This window comes from Loxodonta africana, chromosome 3, assembly GCF_030014295.1.
Source record: "Loxodonta africana isolate mLoxAfr1 chromosome 3, mLoxAfr1.hap2, whole genome shotgun sequence".
NCBI classification, from domain to species: domain Eukaryota; kingdom Metazoa; phylum Chordata; class Mammalia; order Proboscidea; family Elephantidae; genus Loxodonta; species Loxodonta africana.
This window is the reverse complement of record NC_087344.1, coordinates 25,611,669-25,637,273: the sequence shown is the minus strand read 5'-3', so window position 1 is coordinate 25,637,273 and position 25,605 is coordinate 25,611,669. Positions and strand designations below refer to the sequence as shown.

The 25,605-nt window shown below is 38.7% G+C and overlaps 1 protein-coding gene across 3 annotated transcripts in view; it reads right to left on the bottom strand.

Moving 5' to 3' along the window:
* Positions 1-25,605, bottom strand: part of LOC111747604 (zinc finger protein 883-like) — an 85,686-nt gene that overhangs the window by 26,056 nt on the left and 34,025 nt on the right. The window contains exon 4 of one of the 3 annotated variants that reach the window (XM_023552382.2): positions 24,747-25,041. In XM_023552382.2, the coding sequence (XP_023408150.1) occupies positions 24,747-25,041 (295 nt within the window). Of the gene's footprint in view, positions 1-21,705; positions 25,042-25,605 lie in introns of those variants that run through there. The other 2 variants (XM_023552381.2, XM_023552380.2) reach the window with 2 other exon arrangements.

The following is a 25,605-nucleotide window of genomic DNA, read 5'->3' as shown; positions in this document are numbered from 1 at the left end:
AAAGAGATCTCTTATAGCCAGTTTCCCAGTGCAATGCAATGCGTCCTCTGATTCCTTGACTGCTGCTTCCACGGATGTTGATTGTGGATCCAAATAAAATGAAATACAACTTTAGTCTGTTCTTTGTTTATCATGATGTTGCTTACTGGTCCAGTGGGAGGATTTTTGTCTTCTTTAGGTTGAGGTGTAATCCATACCGAATGCTGTGGTCTTTGATCTCCATCAGTAAGCACTTCAAGTTCTCTTCACTTTCAGCAAGCAAGGTTGTGTCATCTGCATAATGCAGCTTGTTAATCACTCTTCCTCCAATTCTGATGCCCCGTTCTTCTTTACACAGTCCAGTTTCTCGAAGTATTTGTTTAGCATACAGACTGAATAGATATGATGAAATGATACAACCCTGAGGCACTGCCTTCCTGACTTTAAACCACTCAGTATTCCCTTGAACTGATCGAACAATGGCCTCTTGATCTATGAACAGGTTCCTCATAAGCACACTAACGTCTTCTGGGATTTCCCTTCTTCACAATTTATCCATAATTTGCCATGATCCACACAGTCGAATGCCTTGGCATAGTCAATAAAACACAAGTAAACATCTTTTGGTATTCTCTGCTTTCAGCCAGGATCCATCTGACATCAGAAATGATATCCTTCCACATTCTATCCTGAATCTGGCTGGAATTTCTGGCAGTTCCCTTGTTGATACACTGCTGCTGCAAAAATCTTCAGCAAAATTTTACTTGCACGTAATTTCGATAATATCATTGGTAATTTCTGCATTCAGTTGGATCACTTTCGTTCGGAACAGGCACTAATATGGATCTCTCCTTTAGTATGGTCCAAATTGCTCAAATAAGGCTGACCTCACTTCCCAGCTTGTAAGGATAGGCGGTTGACCCATGCTGGTACTAAGAGAGGCCTGGCCACAGTGATTGGTTCAACACTGAGCACTTGACCTGCACAATGCCAATCAGATGAGAACCCACTGAGGCTTTTAATGAGGTTGTTAGGGGTAATCCCCTAGGAGTGTTACATTGATAGGATGTAAGCATGGGGTTGACTGCATTCACCTCACAACATGAGGATAGTCTAAGAATGAAGCAACTGAAGGTAAATAAAGCAAAGAGAAAAAAAGTGTCCTGATGACACTGTCGAGTCCGTGGATACAAGCCATGTCTTTAACCAGGTATCTCAGAGACAACTAAGCATATGAACCTTTTTTTTTTTTTTTTTTTTTTACATAAAACCTTTGAGTTGTATTTTCACTAATTGCAACCAAAACATTCTTCACTAATTTCGGATTGTTGGGTGATAAAATAAGATTACACACTTAAAATGTGTAACATAACACCTGATGGAGAATAAGTGCCTGATAAAAAATATCTACTACTGTTACTACTGCTATGACTATTATTTTTGCTGAGTCAAATAGATTTCAATTTTCTTCAACATCTAACGCCTTCTGGATTCCTCCATTTTATGAAATGTTACACAGATTCATCACTGCTCATTATCGATGCATAGTATTCCATTGTGTAAATATACCATAATTTATTTATCCATTCATCCATTCATGGGCACCTTGGTTGCTTCCATTCTTTTGCTACTGTAAACAGTGCTGCAATGAACATGGGTGTGTACATATCTGTTTGTGTAAAGGCTCTTATTTCTCTACGATATATTCCAGGAAGTGGGATTACTGGATCGTATGGTAGTTCTATTTCTAGCTATTTAAGGAAGCACCAAATCAATTTCCAAAGTCATTGTACCATTTTACATTTCTACCAGCAGTGTAGAAGTGTTCCAGTCTCTCCACAACCTCTGCAACCTTTATTACTCTGTGTTTTTTGGATTAATGCCAGCCTTGCTAGAGTGAGATGGAATCACATTGTAGTTCTGATTTGCATTTCTCTAATGGCTAATAATGATGCTGAGCATTTCCTCATGTATCTGTTAGCTACCTGAATATCTTCTTTACTGGAGTGTCTGTTCATATCTTTTGCCCATTTTTTAATTGGGTTATTTGTCTTTTTGCTGTTCAGTTTTTGCAACATCATCTAGGTTTTAGAAATCAGGCGCTGAACGGAAATGTCATAGCTAAAAACTTTTTCCCAGTCTGTAGGTAATCTTTTTACCCTTTTGGTGAAGTCTTTGTATGAGCATAGGTGTTTGATTTTTAGGACCTCCCAGTTATCTAGTTTCTCTTCTGCATTGTCAGTAACGTTTTGTATATTGTTTCTGCCACATATTAGGGCTCCTAGCATTGTCCCTGCTTTTTCTTTCATGATCTTCATCATTTTAGATTTTATATTTGGGTCTTTGGTCCATTTTGAGTTAGCTTTTGTTCATAGTTTAAGGTATGGGTCTTGTTTCATTTTTTTGCAGATGGATATCCAGTTATGTCAGTACCATTTGTTAAAAAGACTGTCTTTTCCCCATTTAACTTACTTTGGACCTTTGTCAAATATCAGCTACTCATATGTGGATGGATTTATGTCTAGATTCTCAATTCTGTTCCATTGGTCTATGTACTTGTTATCATATCAGTACCAGACTCTTTTGACTACTGTGGCAATATAACAGGCTCTGAAATCAGGTAGAGTGAGGCCTCCACTTTGTTCTTCTTTTTCAGTAATGCTTTACTTATCCACGTCCTCTTTCCCTTCCATATGAAGTTGGCGATTTGTTTCTCCATCTCATTAAAAAACGTTGGTGGTATTTGGATCGGAATTGCATTATATCTATATATTGCTTTTGGAAGAATAGATATTTTTACAATGTTAAGTCTTCCTATCCATGAGCAAGCTGTTTTTCTACTCATGTAGTTCTCTTATGGTTTCTTGCAGTAGTGTCTTGTAGTTTTCTTTGTATAGGTCTTTTACATTTCTGGTAAGATTTATTCCTAAGTATTTTATCTTCTTGAGGGCTACAGTAAATGTTATCGATTTGATGATTTCCTCTTTGATGTTCTTTTAGCTGGTGTAGACAAATCCAAGTAATTTTTGTATGTTTACCTTGTATACTGTGACTACTGAACTCTTCTATTAGTTTCAGTAGTTTTCTGGAGGATTCCTTAGGGTTTTCTGTGTACAAGATTATGTCATCTACAAATGGAGATATTTTAACTTGTCCCTTGCCAATCTGGATGCCCTTTCTTTATCAACCCTATTTGCTCCGGCTAGGACCTCCAGCACAATGTTGAATAACACCGGTGATAAAGGGCATCTTTGTATGGTTCCCGATCTCAAGGGGAATGCTTAAAGACACTCTCCATTTAGGATGATGTTGGCTATTGGCTTTGTATAAATCCTCAGTATTATGTTGAGGAAATTTCCTTCTATTCCTATTTTGCTGAGAGTTTTTATTATGAATGGCGTTGAACTTTGTCAGATGCCTTTTCTGTATCAATTGATAAAATCATGTGATTCTTGTCCTTTGTTTTATTTATGTGATGGATTACATCAATTTTTTTCTAATGTTGAACCATCCATGTATACCTGGTATGAATCCCACTTAGTCATGGTGAATTTTTTTTTTGATATGTTGTTGAATTCTATTGGCTTGAATTTTGTTGAGGATTTTTGCATCTAAGTTCATGAGGGATACAGGTCTGTAATTTCCTTTTTTTTTTTGGTGTCTTTAACTGAATTTGATATCAGGGATATGCTGGCTTCACAGAATGAGTTTGGTAGTATTCCATCCTTTTCTATGCTCTGAAATACCTTTAGTAGTAGTGGTGTTAACTCTTCTCTGAATGTTTGGTAGAGCTGTGCAGTGAGGCTGTCCAGGCTAGGGCTTTTTGTTGTTGGGAGTTTTTTGATTACCTTTTCAATCTCTTCTTTTGCTATGGGTCTATTTAGTTTTTCTTCCTCTATTTGTGTTAATTTAGGTAGGTAGTGTGTTTCTAGGAATGTATCAATTTCTTCCAGATTTTCAAATTTGTTAGAGTACAATTTTTCATAGCAATCTGATATGGTTCTTTTCATTTCAATTGGGTCTCTTGTAATATCACCCACCTCATTTCTTGTTTGGGGTATTTGCTTCCTCTCCTATTTTTCTTTTGTCAGTTTGGTGAATGGTTTATCAATTTTGTTAATTTATTCAAAGAACCAGCTTTAGGTCTTGTTAATCCTTCCAGTTCTTTTTCTGTTTTCTATTTCATTTAATTCTGCTCTAATTTTTACTATATGCTTTTTTTCTGGTGCCTGAGGGTTTCTTTTGTTGCTGTCTTTCTATTGGTTCAAGTTGTAGGGATAATTCTTTTGATTTTGGCCCTTTCTTCTTTTTGTATGTGTGCATTTATTGATACAAATTGACCTCTAAGCACTGCTTTTGCTGTGTCCCAAAGGTTCTGATAGGAAGTGTTTTCACTCTCATTGGATTCTATGAATTTCTTTATTCCATCCTTAAGGTGTTCTAGAACCTAGCCCTTTTTTAACAGGGTATTGTTCAGTTTCCAAGTGTTTGATTTCTTTTCCCTGCTTTTTCCATTATTGATTTCTACTTCTATGGCCTTATGGTCAGAGAAGATGCTTGGTAATATTTCAATGTTTCAGATTCTGTTAAGGTTTGTTTCACTGCCTAATATGTGGTCTATTCTAGACAATGTTCCACGTGCACTAGAAAAGACAGCATACTTGACTGCTGTTGGGTAGAGTGTTCTGTATATGTCTATGAGGTCAAATTGGTTAACTGTAGCATTTAGTTGTATCAAAGAGGTGTTAAAGGAGAGTACCAGTATAGTACAGAAAAGGGCAGTTGAGGTGATGATAGAAGGGTTCCTAGAAGTGGTAGCCTAACACAGTAGTCTTATAAAACTAAAGGAACAGTAACGGAAATGAATTTCAGACAGGTAAAAGGAAATACAGATGTCACGCAGGAGAGTAATGTAATTAGTCTGCATTTAAAAAACAACATCCTGCTAGTAGTAGCACATTCGCTGAAGGATGCAATTATGACAAAATCAAGCTCTCTGGAGCTTACTGTAATGATTACAGTACATTTGGGACTGAAGCCTGGGAAAGATCTCTCTGCTGGAGCTGTGGACATGAGGGATTTGATTGGGTTGGTGGCTCAAACCACGAACATGGGTGGCTGTAACACCTTTTCAAAGTAGCTTAAACATGTAGATCATGAAAGGAGCTGAAACACAGCTGGAAGAAGGTTCTACTAGTTTGGAGAGATTTCAAACCTAGGGCAAATAATCAGGAGACAGAAAATATTAAAGACACTGGAGAGAGTGTAAATGATACTGCAATGCATCAGAAAAGGAGAGGACGCATAGCTGATTAAGAGGGCCAAATGTTTCACTGAGACGCAGAGTATGGAGGTGTGGATGGGTGCAGGAGCAGAAGCTTCTGTAAGGGGAGGCAAGAAGTCTCTGCCTAATTGTCTCTAAATGTACTCAATCATTCATTAATATTTATTGAGTCCTTACTATGCACACACATCAGATACACACCCATCGGTCTGGTTCAACCCATTTTCTAAGCCTCACTACAATTCCCCCAATCATGTAATATACTTCAGGCAGAAGTTTTAGGGGCAGCTGGAGCTTAACGGTCTCAATTATTATCTATGCCAAGGAGACCAAGAAATTCCACTTCATGTGCTAACTATGTTATGTAGTAATCTCAAGCTGCTGCCCCTGTTTACTTCTGACAGCAGCCACCCACACAGGATTCTGCCTCTGAATCTAGCCAGCTGGGGCTAGGCAAGACCTCAGAAGTTAAAAAAAACACCATCCTTCAGACTGTCAAACAGGTAGACACCAGCTGCAAGTCTGGGAGTCTGAACAACTCTCAACTTCTGATCTACTTGCTGTAACTCTGGGGGTTCGCTCTAATCCCCATTGGAGTACCAGTCTCAAGATGAGGGGATCCCAATCCTGTTACTCCTGACCCTCCTTTTGCTTCAATAATTCACTGCAGTGACTCAAAGAATTTGCAAAATGGCCATCCTTATAATAACAGCTTAAATATAACAAAAGAGAATATAAATGAAGAGATGTATGGGGCAAGGTCTGGGAGGATACCAGTGCAGAGCTTCCATGTCTCCAGGACATGCTACCCTCCACATGGATGGATGTTTCTCACCAACTGGGAAGCTTCGTTAAGTCTCCAACTTCTGAACTTTCATTGGCCAGTCCTGCATGACAAACTAAATTATGCCTCAAGAGCTTAGGATCAGACCACCAAGCGGACCCGCTGACTTTACTTGCCGTCACTCATTAGCCTCAGCTGCTGTCTCACTCTCAAGAAGCTCAAAAAAAAGACAAATGGCTTTCTGCAAAGTGTTCAGCTCATAACAGTAAGCAATTCTTAAACTATGTATATTCTAACATGCAGCATATAATGCTATGGATAATGAAAGCAAGGAGTGCTACTTTTGAGAAAGCAGACGATATAAAGGTAAAAGGCTAAAATGAACCTTGTGGTGTTCAACAGGTATCAGAGATATGGGTATGATCTTGCAATTTTTCAAATATTTACACATACATATAGAAATAGGTATAAATTCATGTCTTTGTATGCGTATATTCCCAAACATCTAATTCCTAGCTCTTGCCACTTTAAGGACCCAGTAGCCATAAGCATATCTAATGCTGAGATCTTCCTTTCTAAATAATTTACTAAAAAAAGCAACCTGGGTTTCTTGTAGAACAGTCTAACAACAGAGCTTGGACAGGAAAAGGAAAAGATAAGCCTCGAACACTGGAAGAAAGTAATGTACAAATAATAATGGGGACATGTAAAAAAAATACATACATGTGTATATATACATATATATATTTTACCTATTCCAAAGAGAGGTGATGCAACCGAATGCAGAAATTATCTACCAATATCATTAATATCACATGTAAGCAAAATTTAGCTGAACGTCATTTAGAAGTAGTTGCTGCAGTTATCCATAAGGAACTGCCAGAAATTCAGGCTGGATTCAGAAGAGGATGGGTAACCAGGGATATCATTGCTGATGTCAGATGGATTCTGGCTAAATAAAGAAAATACCACAAAGATGTTTACCTGTATTTTTAGACCATGCAAAGGCATTCGACTGCATGGATTATCAAAAATTATGAATTAACATTGCCAACGATGGGAATTCCAGAACACCTAATTGTGCTCATAAGGAATCTGTACTTGTATCAAGAGGCAGTCATTCGAACAGAACAAGAGGACACATCATGGTTTAAAGTCAAAAAAGGTAAGCATCACAGTTGCATCCTTTCGCCATACCTATTCAATCTGTATGCTGACCAAATAATCCGAGAATCTGGACTATACGAATAAGAATGGGGCATCAAGATTGGAGGAAGGGGAGGTGGGGCCAAGATAGCAGAACAGTCAGATCCTTCCTGGGGTTGTTCTTACAACAAAGACCCCAAAAAATAAGTGAATCGATTGTATATGACAAGCTAGGAGCCTTGAACATCAAAGGCAAAGTTGAGGAATCGGACCAAACAGCAGAGGGAGGGAGAAATGATTCAGAAGCAACGAGGATATCCCAGACCTGACCTAGCGTGAACCAACCCCCGCAGGCAATTCTGCCACTGCTGCAAGCGTGGTGAGGCAAGCAGAAGCGTTCGGGATGCGTTTTCCACATCGGGAGAGGCTGAATGGTGCAGAGTCTGCTCACCCCTCCAGAACAAGCAAGAAGACCACAATTGGCAAATGATACGAACGTGTGTTTACCTACCATCACCCAATAATTCCCCTTCGGGATAAACCTCTCACCCACTTATCTGCTCTCTTTCTGCCCTGCACTGGGTCCCAGGCAGCTGCATCCCCTGGGCAGGAAGAAGGGCCCTGCACTCACCCTGAGACATTTTCTCGGCTTTGTAAAGGGAACAAATTAAGAAACAGGGAAAAAAAATAATCTGTCAGCTCCCTTAAGCTGGAAACTAAGGTCAGAAACAGCTACTTTGCCTAGGCACAGGCATAAGGGTTCCATGGACTTTGAATGCCTTTCACCCCTACACAGACCTGTGTGGGCCCATTTCAACAGCACAGGGCCTCATCAGCACAGTACGATAAGATATACACCTGAAGTCTAACTTCAACTGTTTCAGCTACATTGTGGGGTGGCAAGTTTGTGACATTTAACACTGCTCTGCCCCTTAAGCAGGGTCCTCACCTACCCACACCAGAGGCCTGAGGACTGGCAACTCCATCCATGACATCTAGCCACCCGCGAGAGGGGTCCAAGAGTAAGTGCTGTGTCCCAGTCCTTACACCCAACAGTACTGGGTACCCATAGTCTGGATGCAAAACCCACTCACCTACATGCTCTAGGGAACAGGGACATGTTTTCATCACAGAGACTCAGGGGCAGCTGTCAGGCCCCTTTCTTGCTCAGCTCATAACCCCTGACTGCACCCAGATACCCATGCCTACACCAATCATCCCTGCTTGTCTAGGACTGTAGGTATGAGACTGCTCAACACACTTGGTGACTATCTGGACACCTGAGCTGAATCAATACAAGTCAACAGACTCCTGGGCTCACAAACCTAGTTAACACCTCTAACCACCTGGTGACAGGAAGTTAGAGTTTCAAAGGAGCCAATAATCCAGCTAGCTCACTTGAGCAAGATATTTGGGCATAGAAAAACAAAACAAGAAGCTAGGACACAGTAAGCAAACATAAAATACACACAAAAACTTATTGATGGCTTGGAGACAACATTCAATGTCAAATCACATAACAAGGCAGGCCCCAATGGCTTCAGCAAGCTCCCAAAACAAAGAATCAGGAAATCTTCTGGATGAAGAGACTTTCTGGAAATTACCAAAGATAGAATAAAAAAGATTAATACACAGAACTCTTCAAGAGATCAGGAAGGAGGTCAGGCAAAATGCACAAGAAGCCAGGCAACGCACAAAGCATCAGAGGAACTTAAGCAGATTACACAAGAACATAATGACAAATTTCATAGGCTGCAAGAATTCACAGAGAGGCAGCAAACAGAAATTCAGAAGATTAACAATAAAATTTCAGAATCAGTTCAGCTGAAAGTCATAAGAGCAGAATTGAGGTAATGGAAGTCAGAAATAGTGAGACTAAAGATAAAGTACATGGCAACAACAGATTCGAGGAAAAGCCACATGAAACAACTTTTTAAAATGAAGAAATCCTAAGAATTCTGTGGGACTCTATCAAGAGGAATAAACCACGAGTGACTGAAGCACCAGAATGGCGGGGGGGGGGGGGGCGGGGAGGGATCAGGACAAAAAATACAGAGAGAATTTTGAAGATTTGTTTGGAGAAAACTTACCTGATATCATGGAAAATGAGAAGATATCTATCCAAGATGCTCATCAAACCCGACACCAGGTAGATCCCAAAAGAAAGTCACCAATATATATTACAATCAAACATGCCAAAATCAAAGATAAAAAATTTTAAGACTGGCTAGAGAAAAATGAAAAGTCACCTACATAGGAGAATCAGTAAGACTAAACTCAGACCACTCAGCAGAAGCCATGCAGGCATAGGCAAGAGGATGACATATATAAAGCCCTGAAAGATAAAAACTGTCAGTCCAGAATTATATATCCAGCAAAACTGTCTCTCAAATATGAAGGCAAAATTAGGGCATTTTCAGATAAACAGAAATATAGGGAATTTGCAAAAATCAAACCAAAACTAAAAGATATACAAAAGGGAATCCTCCAGTTAGAAAATAAATAACATCTGGCAATAACCCAAGACTAGAACCCAGGACAGAGCAACCTCATATCAACCCAGATAGGAAAATCAAAACTAAAATGCTCAAACCAGGGAAACAGAGACGTTACTATATAAAATGTGACAACATTCAATCAAAAGAGAGAGTAAAAAATGTAGTCATAGGTCTTTCATGTGGAGAGAAAATCACAGTAATATAAAGAAATAAAAGTTGGGTTTAAACTTAGAAAAAGAGGAGTAAATATTAAGGTAACCAAAAAGGAAAATAACAATCCTACACATGAAAATAAAAAACAAGACAAAAATAAAGGCTCAGCAAATATAAAAGTAACAACAATGACAAAGAGGAAACGACAAAATATAAATAAGGACTCAGCAAAGAAAATTAAGTGGGAAAAAGAAAGCGTCAACAACACACAAAAAATTACATACAAATGACAACACTAAACTCATACCTCTCAGTAAGTACGCTGAATGTAAATGGACTAAATGCACCAATAAGGAGACACAGAGTGGCGCAATAGATTTAAAAAACACGATCCATCTATATGCTGCCTACAGGAGATACACCTTAAGGTTAAAGACACAAACAAACTAAAACTCAAAGGATGCAGAAAAAAGATATTAAACAACCATTAAAAAAGAACAGGAGTGGCAATATTAATTTCTGCCAAAATAGACTTTAAAGTAAAACCCACCACAAAGGCTAAGGAAAGACACTATATACTGATTAAAGGGTCAATATACCAGGCGGTTTTCACTGCCTAATGCTTTTCAGAAGTAGACTTCCAGGTCCTTCTTTCTACTCTGTCGTAGTCTGTCTGAAAGCTCAGTTGAAACCTGTGCTCCATGGGTGACCCTGCTGGTATCTGAATACCGGTAGCATAGCTTCCAGGACCATAGCAACACACAAGCCCCCACAGTACAACAAACTGAAAGACACGTGGGGAAGCTCAATATTATCAGTCAGAACAAGGCCAGGGGCCGACTGTGGAACAGACCATCAACTGCTCATATACAAGTTCAAGCTGAAACTGAAGAAAATCAGAGCAAGCCCACGAGAGCCAAAATATGACCTTGAGTATATCCCACCTGAATTTAGAGACCACCTCAAGAACAGATTTGACACATTGAACGCTAGTGACCGAAGACCAGACGAGTAGCGGACTGACACCAAGGACATCATCCTTGAAGAAAGCAAGAGGTCACTGAAAAAACAGGAAAGAAAAAAAACACCAAGATGGATGTCAGAGGAGACTCTGAAACTTGCTCTTGAGAGTCAAGTGGCTAAAGCAAAAAGAAAAACTCATGAAGTAAAAGAACTGAACAGAAGATTTCAAAGGGCCTCTAGAGAAGACAAAATAAAGTATTATAGTGACATGTGCAAAGAGCTGGAGATGGAAAACTAAAAGGGAAGAACAAGCTTGGCGTTTCTCAAGCTGAAACAACTGAAGAAAAAATTCAAGCCTTGAGTTGCAATAGTGAAGGATTCCATGCGGAAAATATTAAATGATGCAGGAACCATCAAAAGAAAATGGAAGGAATACACAGAGTCACTATACCAAAAAGATTTAGTCAATATTCAACCAATTCAAGAGGTGTCATATGATCAGGAACTGATGGTACTGAAGGAAGAAGTCCAAGCTGCTCTGAAGGCATTGGCAAAAAACAAGGCTCCAGGAATTGATGGAATATCAATTGAAATGTTTCAACAAACAGATGCAGTGCTGGAGGTACTCACTTGTCTATGCCCAGAAATATGGAAGACAGCTTCCTGGCCAACTGACTGGAAGAGATCCATATTTATGCCTATTCTCAAGCAAGATGATCCAACAGAATCTGGAAATTATAGAACAATATCATTAATGTCACATGCAAAAAAAATTTTTGCTAAAGATCATTCAAACACGGCTGCAGCAGTGTATCAACAGGGAACTGCCAGAAATTCAGGCTGGTTTCAAAAGAGGACGTGGAACCAGGGATATCATTGCTGATGTCAGATGGATCCTGGCTGAAAGCAGAGAACATCAGAAGGATGTTTACCTGTGTTTTATTGACTATGCAAAGGCAATCGACTGTGTGGATCATAACAAATTATGGATAACACTGTGAAGAACAGGAATTCCAGAACACTTAATTGTGCTCATGAGGAACCTTCACATAGATCAAGAGGCAGATGTTCTGATAGAAGAAGGGGACACTGATTGATTTAAGGTCAGGAAAGGTGTGCATCAGGGTTGTATTCTTTCACCATACCTATTTAATCTGTATGCTAAACAAACAATACGAGAAGCTGGGCTATATGAAGAAGAACAGGGCATCAGGATTGGAGGAGGACTCATTAACAACCTGCGTTATGCAGATGACACAACCTTGCTTGCTGAAAGTAAAAAAGACTTGAAGCACTTACTAATGAAATCAAAGTCCACAGCCTTCTGTACGGATTACACCTCAACATAAGGAAAACAAAAATCCTCACAACTGGACCTATGAGCAACATCATAATAAACGGAGAAAAGATTGAAGATGTCAAGAATTTCATTTTACTTGGATCCACAATCAACAGCCATGGCAGCAGCAGTCACGTAATCAAAAGAAGCACTGCACTGGGCAAATCTGCTACAAAGGACCTCTTCAAAGTGCTGAAGAGCAAAGATGTCACCCTGAAGACTAAGGTGCACCTGTCCCAAGCCATGGTATTTTCAATCACATCATATGCATGTGAAAGCTGGACAATCAATAAGGAAGACCAGAGAAGAATTGACGCCTTTGAATTGTGGTGTTGGCAAAGAATATTGAATATACTATGGACTGCCAAAAAAACTAACAAACGTGTCTTGGAAGAAGTGCGGCCAGAATGCTCCTTAGAGGCACGAGGGATGGTGAGACTGTGTCTTACATACTTTGGACATGTTGTCAGGAGGCATCAGTCCCAGGAGAAGGACATCATGCTTGGCAGAGTACAGGGTCAGCGGAAAAGAGGAAGACCCGAACAAGGTGGATTGACACAGTGGCTGCAACAATGAGCTCAAGCATAACAATGATTGTAAGGATGGCACAGGACCGGGTAGTGTTTCATTCTGTTGTGCACAGGGTCGCTATGAGTCGGAACCAACTTGACAGCACGTAATAAGAACAACAACATACCAGGCAGATATAACCATAATAAATACGTACACATCCAACGACAGGGCTCCAAAATACATGAAACAAACTCTAATAGCACTGAAAACAGAGACAGCTCCACAATAATAGTAGGAGACTTCAAAACACCACTTTTAGTGAAGGACAGAACATTCAGAAAGAAGCTCAATAAAGACACAGAAGATCTAAATGCCACAATCAACCAATTTGATCTCGCAGACAGGTACAGAACACTCCACCCAACTGCATCCAAGCACACTTTCTTTCCTAAAGCACACGGAACATTCTACAGAATAGACCACGTACTAGGTCATAAAGCAAGCCTTAACAGAATTCAAAACATCAAAATATTGCAAAGCATCTTTTTCTGACCATAAGGCCATAAAAGTAGAAATCAGTAACAGAAAAAGCGAGAAAAAAAAATCAAACACATGGAAAAGAAACAACACTTTGTGCAAAAATTACTGGGTTACAGAATAAAGAAATTCATTGAATAAAATGAGAATGAAAACACATTCTACCTGAACATTTGGGACACAACAAAAAGCAGCGCTCAAAGGTCAATTTATACCAATAAAAGCACACATCTAAAAAGAAAAAAGGGCCAGTATCAAATAATTGACCCCAGAACTTCCGAAAATAGAAAGAGAACACCAAAAGAAACCCTCAGGCACAAGAAGAAAGCACATAATAAAAATTAAAGCAGAATTAAATGAAACAGAGAATACAAAAACAACTGAAAGAGTGAAGAAGACCAAAAAGCTGATTCACTGAAAAAAAATCAATAAAATCGATAAGCTACTGACCATACTAACAAAAAAAAAAACAGGAGAGAAAGCAAATAACCCGAAAAAAAACTGAGATAGACGATATCAAAATAACCCAACCCTAGACCCAAATAAATGAAAATAGTCATAAAAGGATAGTATGAAAAACCATAGTATAACAAATTTGAAAACCTAGAAGAAATTGACAAATTTCTAGAAACATATGACCTACCTAAACTAACAGAAACAGAGGTAGAACAACCAAATAAACTTATAACAAAAGAACAGATTGAAAAGGTAATCAAAAAACTCCCAGCAAAAAAAGCCCTGGTCTGGAAGGCTTCACTGCAGAGTTCTACCAAACTTTCACGGAAGAGTTAACACCACTACTACTAAAGGTATTTCAGAGCATAGAAAAGGATGGAATATTACCAAACTCATTCTATGAAGCCACCATATCCCTGATACCAAAACCAGGTAAAGTCACCACAAGAAAAGAAAATTACTGACGTATATCCCTCATGAATGTAGATGCAAAAGTTCTCAACAAAATTCTAGCCAATAGAATTCAACAACATATCCAAAAAATAATTCACCATGACCAAGTGGGATTCATACCAGGTATGCATCGATGGTTCAAAATTAGAAAAACAATTAATGTAATCCACCACGTAAATAAAACAAAAGACGAGAATCACATGATTTTATCAATTGATGCAGAAAAGGCATTTGACAAAGTTCAACACCCGTTCATGATAAAAACTCTCAGCAAAATAGAATAGAAAGAAAATTTCTCAACATAATAAAGGACATTTATACAAAGCCAACAGCCAACATCACCCTAAATGGAGAGAGCCTCAAAACATTCCCAATGAGATCAGGAACCAGACAAGGATGCCCTTTATCACCACTCTTATTCAACATTGTGCTGGAAGTCCTAGCCAGAGCAATTAGGCTAGATAAAGAAATAAAGGGCATCCAGATTGGCAAGGTAGAACTAAAAGTATCTCTACTTGCAGATGACATGATCTTATACACAGAAAACCATAAGGAATCCTCCAGAAAAATACTGGAAGTACTAGAAGAGCTGAGCAGAGTATCAGGATACAAGATAAACATACAAAAATCAGCTGGATTCCTCTACACCAACAAAATGAACATCAAAGAGGAAATCACCAAATCAATGCCATTTACAGTAGCCCCCAAGAAGATAAAATACTTAGGAATAAATCTTACCAGAGATGTAAAAGACTTATACAAAGAAAACTACATTAAACTTCTGCAAGAAACCAAAAAAGACTTACATAAGTGGAAAAATATACCTTGCTCGTAGATAGGAAGACTTAACATTATAAAAATGTCTATTCTACCAAAAGTGATCTATACATTTAAATGCAATTCTGATCCAAATCCAAGGACATTCGTTAATGAGACGGAGAAACAAATCACCAATTTCATATGGAAGGGAAAGAGGCCCCGGATAAATAAGGCATTACTGAAAATGAAGAACAAAGTGGGAGGCCTTACTTTACCTGATTTTAGGACGTATTATACCGCCACAGTAGTCAAAACAGCCTGGTACTGGTACAGTAACAGACACGTGGACCAATGGAACAGAATTGAGAATCCAGATATAAAACCATCCACATATGAGCAGTTATTTGAGAAAGGCCCCAAAACAGTTAAATGGGGAAAAGACAGTCTTTTTAACAAATGGTGCTGGCATAACTGGATATCCATCTGCATAAAAATGAAACAAGACCCATACCTCACTCCATGCACAAAAACTAACTCAAAATGGATCAAAGACCTAAATATAAAATCTAAAGCGATAAAGATCATGGGAGAAAAAATAGGGACAACGTTAGGAGCCCTAATACATGGCATAAACAGTATAGAAAACATTATAAAGAACGTAGAAGAAAAACTAGATAACTGGGAGCTCCTAAAAATCAAGCACTTATGCTCATCCAAAGACTTCACCAAAAGAGTAAAAAGACTACCTACAGACTGGGAAAAAGTTTTTAGCTATGACATTTCTGATCAGCACCTGATCTCTAAAATCTACATGATACTGCAAAAACTCAACTGCAAAAAGACAAATAACCCAATTCAAAAATGGGCAAAAAATATAAATAGACACTTCACTAAAGAAGACATTCAGGGTAGCTAACAGATAGATATATGAGGAAATGTTCACGATCATTAGGCATTAGAGAAATGCAGATCAAAACTACAATGAGATTTCATCTCACTCCAACAAGGCTGGCATTAATCCAAAAAACACAAAATAATAAATGTTGGAGAGGCTGTGGAGAGATTGGAACACTTCTACACTGCTGGTGGGAATGTCATATGGTACAACCACTTTGGAAATCGATTTGGCGCTTCCTTAAAAAGTTAGAAATAGAACTACCATACGATCCAGCAATCCCACTCCTTGGAATATATCCTAGAGAAATAAGAGCCTTTACACGAACAGATATATGCACACCCATGTTTACTGCATCACTGTTTACAATAGCAAAAACATGGAAGCAACCAAGGTGCCCATCAACAGATGAATGGATAAATAAATTATGGTATATTCACGCAATGGAATACTACGCATCGATAAAGAACAGTGAGGATCTGAAACATTTCGTAACATGGAGGAACCTGGAAGGCATGATGCTGAGTGAAATTAATCTTTTGCAAAAGGACAAATATCATATAAGACCACTATTATAAAAACTTGAGAAATGGTTTAAACTGAGAAGAAAACATTTCTTTGTGGTTACAAGAGGGATGCGGAGGGAGAGTGGGAGAGGGGTATTCGCTAATTAGATAATAGATAAGAACTACTTTAGGTGATGGGAAAGACAGCACACAATACAGGGGAGGTCTGCACAACTGAACTAATACAAAAGCAAAGAAGTTTGCTGCATAAACTGAATGCTTCAAAGGCCAGCATAGAAGGGGCAGGGGTCTGGGGGCCATGGTCTCAGGGGACATCTAAGTCAACTGGCATAATAAAATCTATTAACAAAACATTCTGCATCCCACTTTGAAGAGTGGCATCTGGGGTCTTAAACACTAGCAAGCAGCCATCTAAGATGCACCAATTGGTCTCAACCCACCTGGATCAAAGCAGAATGGACACCAAGGATACAAGGTGATTTTGAGCCCAAGAGACAGAAAGGGCCACATGAACCAGCGACTACATCATCCTGAGACCAAAAGAACTAGATGGTGCCCGGCTACAACCAATGACTGCCCTAACAGGGAACACAACAGAGAACCCCTGAGGGAGCAGGAGAGCAGTGGGATGCAGACCCCAAATTCTCATAAGACCAGATTTAATGGTCTGACTGAGACTAGAAGGACCCCAGTGGTCATGGCCCCCAGACCTTCTGTTGGCCCAGGACAGGAACCATTCCCGAAGCCAACTCTTCAGACATGGATTGAACTGGACAATGGGTTGGAGAGGGATGCTGGTGAGGAGTGAGCTTCTTGGATTAGGTGGACACTTGAGACTACGTTGGCATCTCCTGCCTGGAGGGGAGATGAGAGGGTGGAGAGGGTTAGAAGCTGGTGAAAAGGACACGAGAAGAGAGGGTGGAGGGAGAGAGCAGGCTGTCTCATTAGGGGAGAGTAATTGGGAGTGTGTAGCAAGGTGTATATGGGTTTTTGTGTGAGAGACTGACTTGATTTGTAAACTTTCACTTAAAGCACAACAAAAATTATCTTAAAAAAAAATCATTAAAATCGATAAGCTACTGACCACACTGACAAAGAAAAACAGGAGAGGAAGCAAATAACCCAAAAAAGAAATGAGATAGACAATATAGACCCAACTAAATGAAAACAGTCATAAACGAATAGTATGAAAAACCATAGTATAACAAATTTGAAAACCTAGAAAAAATGGACAAATTTCTAGAAACACACTACCTAACTAAAATAACAGAAACAGAGGTAGAACAACTAAATAAACCTGTAACAAAAGATGAGATTGAAAAGGTAATCAGAAAACTTCCAACAAAGAAAAGCCCTGGCCCTTATGGCTTCACTGGAGAATTCTACCAAACTAAAATTAAAGAGTTAACACCACTATTACTAACAGTATTTCAGAGCATATAAAAAGATGCAACACTCCCAAACTCATTCTATGAAGTGAGCATAACCCGTATACCAAAACCAGATAAAGACACCATAAAAAAGAAAATTACAGACCAATATCCCTCATGAACTTAGATGCAAAAATCCTCAACAAAATTCTAGCCAACAGAATTCAACAACATATCAAAAAAAAAAAAAAAAATCACCATGACCAAGTGGGATTCATGCCAGGTATTTGTTATGCAGGCATGGCTCAACATTTGAAAACCAGTCAATGTAGTCCATCACATAAATAAAACAAAAGAACCACATGATCTTATCAATTGATGCAGAAAAAGCATTTGAGAAACTCCAATACACATTTATGATAAAAACTCTCAGCAAAATAGGAATAGAAAGGAAATTGCTCAACATAATAAAGGGCATTTACACAAAGCCAACAGCCAACATCATCCTAAATGCAGAGTCTGAAAGCATTCCCTTGAGAACGGAAACCACACAAGGAAGCCCTTTATCACCACTCTTATTCAACATTGTGTTGGAGGTCCTAACCAGAGCAATGAGGCTAGATGAAGACATACAGGGCATCCAAATTGGTAAGGAAGAAGTACATCTATTTGCAGATGATATAATCTTATCCACAGAAAACCCTACAGAATTCTCAAGAAAACTACTGAAACTAATAGAAGAGCTCAGCAGTCTTAGGATACAAGGTGAACATACAAAAATCAGTTGGATACCTTTACACCAAAAGAGAGAACACTGAAGAAGAAATCACTAAATCAGTACCATTTACAACAGCCCCCAAGAACATAAAATACTTAAGAATAAACTAACTAGAGACATAAAAGACTTATACAAAGAAAACTACAAGATGCTATTGCAAGAAACGAAAAGAGACCTACATAAGTGGGAAAACATACATACCTTGCTCGTGGATAGGAAGATCCAACATTGTGAAAATGTCTATTTTACTCAAAGAGATCTACATATACCAACCAAGCCCAATCCCAATCCCAATGTCATTTTTTAATGAGATGGAAAAACATATAACCAACTTCATATGGAAAGGGAAGAGGCCTCAAAGAAGCATCACTGAAAAAGAACAAAGTGGGAGGCCTCACACTACTTGATTTCAGAACCTATTATACCACCACAGTAGTAAAAACAGCCCAGTACTGGTACAAAAAAAGATACACAGACCAATGGAACCGACTGAGAATCCAAACATAAATTCATCCACCTATGAGTACCTGATATTTGCAAAGGCCCAAAGTCCGTTAAATGGGGAAAACACAGTCTGTTTAACAAATGGTGCTCCCATAGCTGGATATCCATCTGCAAAAAAATGAAACAAGACCCATACTTCACACCATGCACAAAAATTAACTCAAAATGGATCAAAGACCTAAATAAACCAAAACCAAGCCCAGTGCCATCGAACTGATTCTGACTCATAGTGACCCTATAAGACAGAGTAGAACTGCCCCCATAGAGTTTCCAAGGAGCATCTGGTGGATTCGAACTGCCGACCCTTTGGTAAGCAGCCACAGCAATTAACCACTATGCCACCAGGGTTTCCAAAGACCTAAATATAAAACCTGAAACAATTAAGATCATGGAAGAAAAAATAGGGACAATGCTAGGAGCCCTAATATATGGCATAAACAGTATACAAAACATTACTAACAGTGCACAAATGCCAGAAGACAAACTAGATAACTAGGAGCTCCTAAAAAATCAAATACTTAATGCTTATCCAAAGACGTCACCAAAACAGGAAAAAAAGACGACCTACAGATTCGGAAAAAATTTTTGGTTATGAGAAATCCAATCAGTATCTGATCTCTAAAATCTACAAGATACTGCAAAACCTCAACAAAAAAGCACACATAACCCAATTAAAAATTGGGCAAAGGATATGAACAGACACTTCACCAAAGAAGGCACTCAGGTGGCTAACAGATACATGAGGAAATGCTCATGATCATAAGCTATTAGAGAAATGCAAATCAAAACTACACTGAGATACCATCTCACCCTAACAAGGCTGGCATTAATCCAAAAAACACAACATAATAAATATTAGAGAGGCATTGCAGAGATTGGAATACTTATACACTGCTGGTGGGAATTTAAAATGGTACAACCACTGTGGAAACCAATTTGGCACTTCCTTAGAAAGCTAGAAATAGAACTACAATATGATCCAGCAACCCCACTCATTGGAATATATCTCAGAGAAATAGTAGCCTTCACACGAATAGATATATCCACACCCCTGTTCACTGCGGTACTGTTTACATTAGTAAAAAGATCGAAACGACCAAGGTCCCTTCAATGAATGAATGGATAAACAAATTATGGTATAATCACACAACGGAAACACAATGGAATACTACTCAATGATAAAGAATAACAATGAATCCGTGAAATATCTCATAACATTGAGGATTTTGGACAGCATTATGCTTAGTGAAATTTGTCAGTTGCAAAAGGACAAATACTGTATAAAACCCCTAAAATAAGAACTCAAGAAAAAGTTTAAACACAAAAGAAAACGTGCTTTGATGGTTACAAAGGGTGGGGAGAGAGGGAGGGAGAGGGGTATTTACTAATTACATAGTAAACAAGAATTATTTTAGATGAAGGGAAGGACAACACACAACACAGGGGAAGTCAGCAGAACTGGACTAATCCAACAGATAAGAAGTTCTTTGAATACAACCTCTTCAACGGACAGAGTAGCAGGGGGCAGGGTGTCTGGGGACCATGGTTTCAGGGAGAAACCGACGAAACAACTGACGAAACAAAGTGTATTCAGAAAACATTCTGCATTCCACTTTGGTGAGTGGTGTCAGGGGTCTTAAAAGCTAGCACACGGCCATCTAAGATGTATCAATTAGTCTCAAATCACCTGGAGTAAGGGAAAATGAAGAACATCAAAGACATAAGCAAAAAAGGGCCACATAAACCAAAGATTCCATCAGCTGTAGACCGAAAGAACTAGACGGTGCCCAGCTACCACCAATGATTGTCCTAACAGGGAGCACAACAGAGAATTCCTAATGAAACAGGAGAAAAGTGGAACGCAGACCTCAAATGCTAGTAAAAAGACCAGACTTAATGGTCCAACTGAGACTGGGGGGACCCCAGAGATCACGGCCTCCGGACTCTCTGTTATCTGAAAACTAAAACCATTCTCGAAGCCAATTCTTCAAAGATTAGACTGTACTATATATATATGTATTTTTTTTTATAAGACATAAAACGATACAGGTGAATAGTGTACTGTTTACCTCAAATAGACATATGAGGCTATGTGGGTAGCTCCTGTCCAGAGGTGAGATGAGAAGGTTTAAGGAGACAAGAGCTGGCTGAATGGACATGAGAAATACAGGGGAGAGAAGGAGTGTGCTCTCACATTGCAGGGAGAGCAACTAGGGTCACATAACAACGTGTGTATAAGTTTCTGTACGAGAAACTGACTTGAATTGTAAACTTTCACTTAAAGTACAATTTAAAAAAAAAAGGATCGGAGGAAGACTCATTAACGCCCTGCGTTCCACAGATGACGAAACCTAGCTTGATGAAGTGAAGAGGACTTGAAGCACTTAAAGAGCAAAGACCATAGCCTTTAGTATACATTACATCTCAACCTAAAGAAAACAAAAATCATCACAACTGCAGCAATAAGCCATATCATGATAAATGGAGAAAACATTGACGTTGTCAAGGATTTCATTTTACTTGGCTCCACAATCAACACCCATGGAAACAGCAGTCGAGAAATCAGAAAATGTGTTGCATTGTACAAATCTGCTGCAAAAGACCTCTTTCTCTGAAGTCTTGAAAAGCAAAGTTGTCACCTTTAAGGCTAAGGTGAGCATGACCCAAGCCATGGTGTTTTCAATCATCTCATATGAATGTGAACACTGGATGATAAATAAGGAAGATCGAAGAACTGATATCTTATTTATGGTGTTGGCGAAGAATATTGAGTATACCAAAGAAGAAAAAAATCTGTCTTGAAAACCGTGCAAGCGGAATAATCCTTAGTAGCAAGGACAGCTAGACTATGTCTCACATACTCTGGATGTGTTATTAGGAGGGATCAGTCCCTGGAGAAGGACATCATGTCTGTTAAAGAAAAGGGTCAGCAAAAAAGAGGAAGACCCTCAACCAATGGATCAACAGTGGCTACAACGATGGGCTCCAGCAGAACAACGATTGTGAGGACGTCACAGGACTAGGCAGTGTTTCGTTCTGTGGTACACAGGGTTGCTAGAGTCAGAACTGACTCAATGGCACCTATCAAAAACAACACACCAAAAAATAAACGAACCTACTTAAAAAAAAAAGTGCAACCTATTGCTGTCAAGTTGATTCTGATTCATCGCAACCCTGTAAGAAACAGTAGAACTGCCCCCCACGATTTCCAGAGAGTGGCCAGTGGATTCCAACTGCCAACCTTTTGGTTAGCAGCTAAGCGCTGAACCACTGCACCAGTAGGGCACCGGGATCTACTCAAGGGAACTCCTAAGAACCAATCTGTGATAATTTGAGTTAGAAAAAAAGAGAAAAAAAAAATACTATGGATTAGCCTATACTTGTATAAATAATTTGATAAATAAAGGGGAGAGAAGGGAAAGCTATTCCTTGCAGAATGCCAATCAATAAACATAGAAGAAATGATCGGAACAGAAAAAACAGCTGGTAAATAACACAGTAAGAATACTCATAGGTAATAATTATCAATGGGTACTAAAATTAGTAGGCCAAAGTACCATAAAGAAACAAAATATTTGTAGTCTCAAAGTATAAAGGGTAAAACAGTTAACATTCCAATAAGAAAAACAAACCAAATTAATTGCCATCAAGTTGATTCCAACACAGAGCGACCCAACAGGAAAGAGCAGAACTGCCTCCCTAAAGTTTCCAAGGAGTGCTTGGTGGATTCAAACTGCCAAACTTGGGGTTAGCAGCCATACATCTTAACCACACCACTACGGTTTTCAACTTTCCAAGAGGAAAGAAAAACAGAAGAAATGATTGGAACAGAAAATACAATTCAGTAATCGCCACAGTGAGAATACTCAAAGGTAATAATTATCACTGAGTACTAAATTAGCAGACCAAAGTACCATGAGAAACAGAATATTTGCTTTCTCAAAGTATTCTCCTGTAAGAAACTTACTGATTATAAAGGGTAAAATAGTTAAACTTCTTATAGGAAAGAATGGAAGGAAATGGGATAAATAGGGAAACAAACCACCCTTACATCAAATACAAGATCGATATATTTTATTGTACGCAAAATAACATCAATAAAACATTAAGGAGTATAAAATCAGATTTGTTCAAAGCTATTCCCCGCAGCCTTATTTGTAATAACTAAAGACTTTAAGGTAAAATTTAGCTTAGACTAAGAAATTAATAAACACTGATGAGGACAGCACAGGAGTTACAACTGTTACTTCTCCCAAAGGCACAGAGTAGCTCTAATGACCCCTTCTTTGAGTTTGTATTGCTTTCTTATGCACTGAGAAACTTTGTTCTTAATCACAGACTTTTGACAATTTGCTGTTTGAAATTATAGCAGTAAGAATGAAACACCCCACTTTTGACACAGAATAGTCTTTCTGTTGTGAGTTCTTATGTGTTCAGAGAGCTAGGAGGAATGACTAAAGGTTTTCCCACATTCCTTATATTCAAAGGTCTTTCTCCACTGTGAATTGTTATATGTCTAGTGAGACGTGAGGAATGAATAAAGAATTTCCCACATTCCTTACATACATAAGGTCTTTCTCCACTGTGAGTTGTTATATGTCTAGTGAATTGTGAGGAATAACTAAAAGTTTTCCCACACTGCTTACATTTAAAAGGCCTCTCTCCACGGTGCATTTTTATGTGTTCAGAGAGATAGGAGGAACGAGTAAAGGTTTTCCCACATTCCTTACATTCATAAGGTCTTTCTCCACTGTGACTTGTTATATGTCTAGCGAGGTGTGAGGAATAACTAAATGTTTTTCCACATTCCTTACATTCAAAAGGCCTCTCTCCACTGTGAATTCTTATGTGTTGAAAGAGATAGGAGGAAAGAGTAAAAGTTTTCCCACATTCCTTACAATCATAAGGTCTCTCTACACTGTGAGTTTTTATATGTGTTGGGAGGTTTGAGGAATCACTAAATGCTTTCCCACATTCCTTACATTCAAAAGGCCTCTCTTCAGTATGAGCTGTTCTTCTATGTTTCATGAAGTGTGAGACTTGCCTATATGCTTTCCCACATTCCTTACATTTATAGGGCCTCTCTCCAGTGTGAGTTCTTATATGGGTAGTGAGGACTGAAGAACAACTAAAGCCTTTCCCACATTCCTTACATTCATAAGGCCTCTCTCCACTGTGAATTCTTGTATGTACAGTGAGGTGTGATGACTGATTGAAGGCTTTCCCACACTGATTACATTTATAAGGTTTCTCTCCACTGTGAATTCTTATGTGTTCAGATAGGTGATAGGAATAACAAAATGTTTTTCCACATTGCTTACACTCAAATGGCCTCTCTCCACTGTGAATTCTTACATGTTTAGTGAGGTACGAGGAACACGTAAATGCTCTCCCACATTCCTTGCATTTATACGGCCTCACTCCAGTGTGAACCCTTGTATGTTGACTAAGGGATGAGGCTTGACTAAAGGCTTTCCCACACTCCTTACATTCATAAGGCCTCTCTCCACTGTTAGCTCTTGTATGTTGAGAAAAGGATGAGGCCTCACTAAATGCTTTTCCACATTCATTACGTTCACAAGGCTTATCTCTATTATGAAATTTTTTATGTAAAATGAGGGATGAAGGATGATTAACGGTCTGACAACATTCTTTACATTTATGCCTATGACCTCTCACATGTGTCCAAAGGGATGAAAAACTACACAAATCTTTCCCACATTTGCTACATTCATATTGTTTCTCACCAGTGAGTGCTGTCACAGAATTCTGAAGGGTTGAGATACAAATTAAGACTTTCCCACATACCTTACATTTACGGGATTTCTTTCCAGCACGAGTTCTCATAGGAGTGGTTACGTGAGAGGGACAATTGCATACTTCTTCACATTCCTTAGACTGACAGGTATTGCATTCAGTGTGAGATCTGGCACGATAATTATGTGACAAGTGATCCATGAAAGTTTTTCCACACTCACAGCATTCAAAAGGATTTACTTCTCGAGGATTTCTCTTTAGCACAGTTTGATTTGGAATCCAGCTGAAGGTTTTCCCATACAGGTTGCCTTTACTGCTTTCACATAGGTTCTCTACTGTATGACTCCTGTTAAAAATAGGCAACTTGCTGTTGGAAATCAATTTTTCTCATTGCTCCATTAAGGAACACAGTGAAAGTATACAGTTTTTGCCCTGACTTATCTCATGTTTCATACATTAAATCATCTAGCAGAAATACTACCATTACTGTCACTGTTTTTCTAAAATATGTGGCATTCTGATAATTGTGTCCAAGTAAAAACTGATTCAAGAACTTAATATCGAACTCAAATTTATGAAAATGCTATATTGCGAAAATTCTCAGGACACGTAATTCTACAGATGAGTTTATATATATTGTTGATGGGTGCTGTTGAGTCGGTTCTGCCTCACAGAGACCCCATGTACAACAGAATAAAATGTTGCCTGGTCCTGTGCCATGCTCCCACTCATTGCAATGTTTGAGCCAGTTGTTGCAGTCACTGTATCAATCCATCCCCTTGAGTGTCTTCCTGATTTTTGGTGACCCCCTGCTTTACCAAGCATTATGTATATATATTATATGTATAAACATATCTATGTATATATGTATACATACATACATATATTTTTATATATATATATGTATATA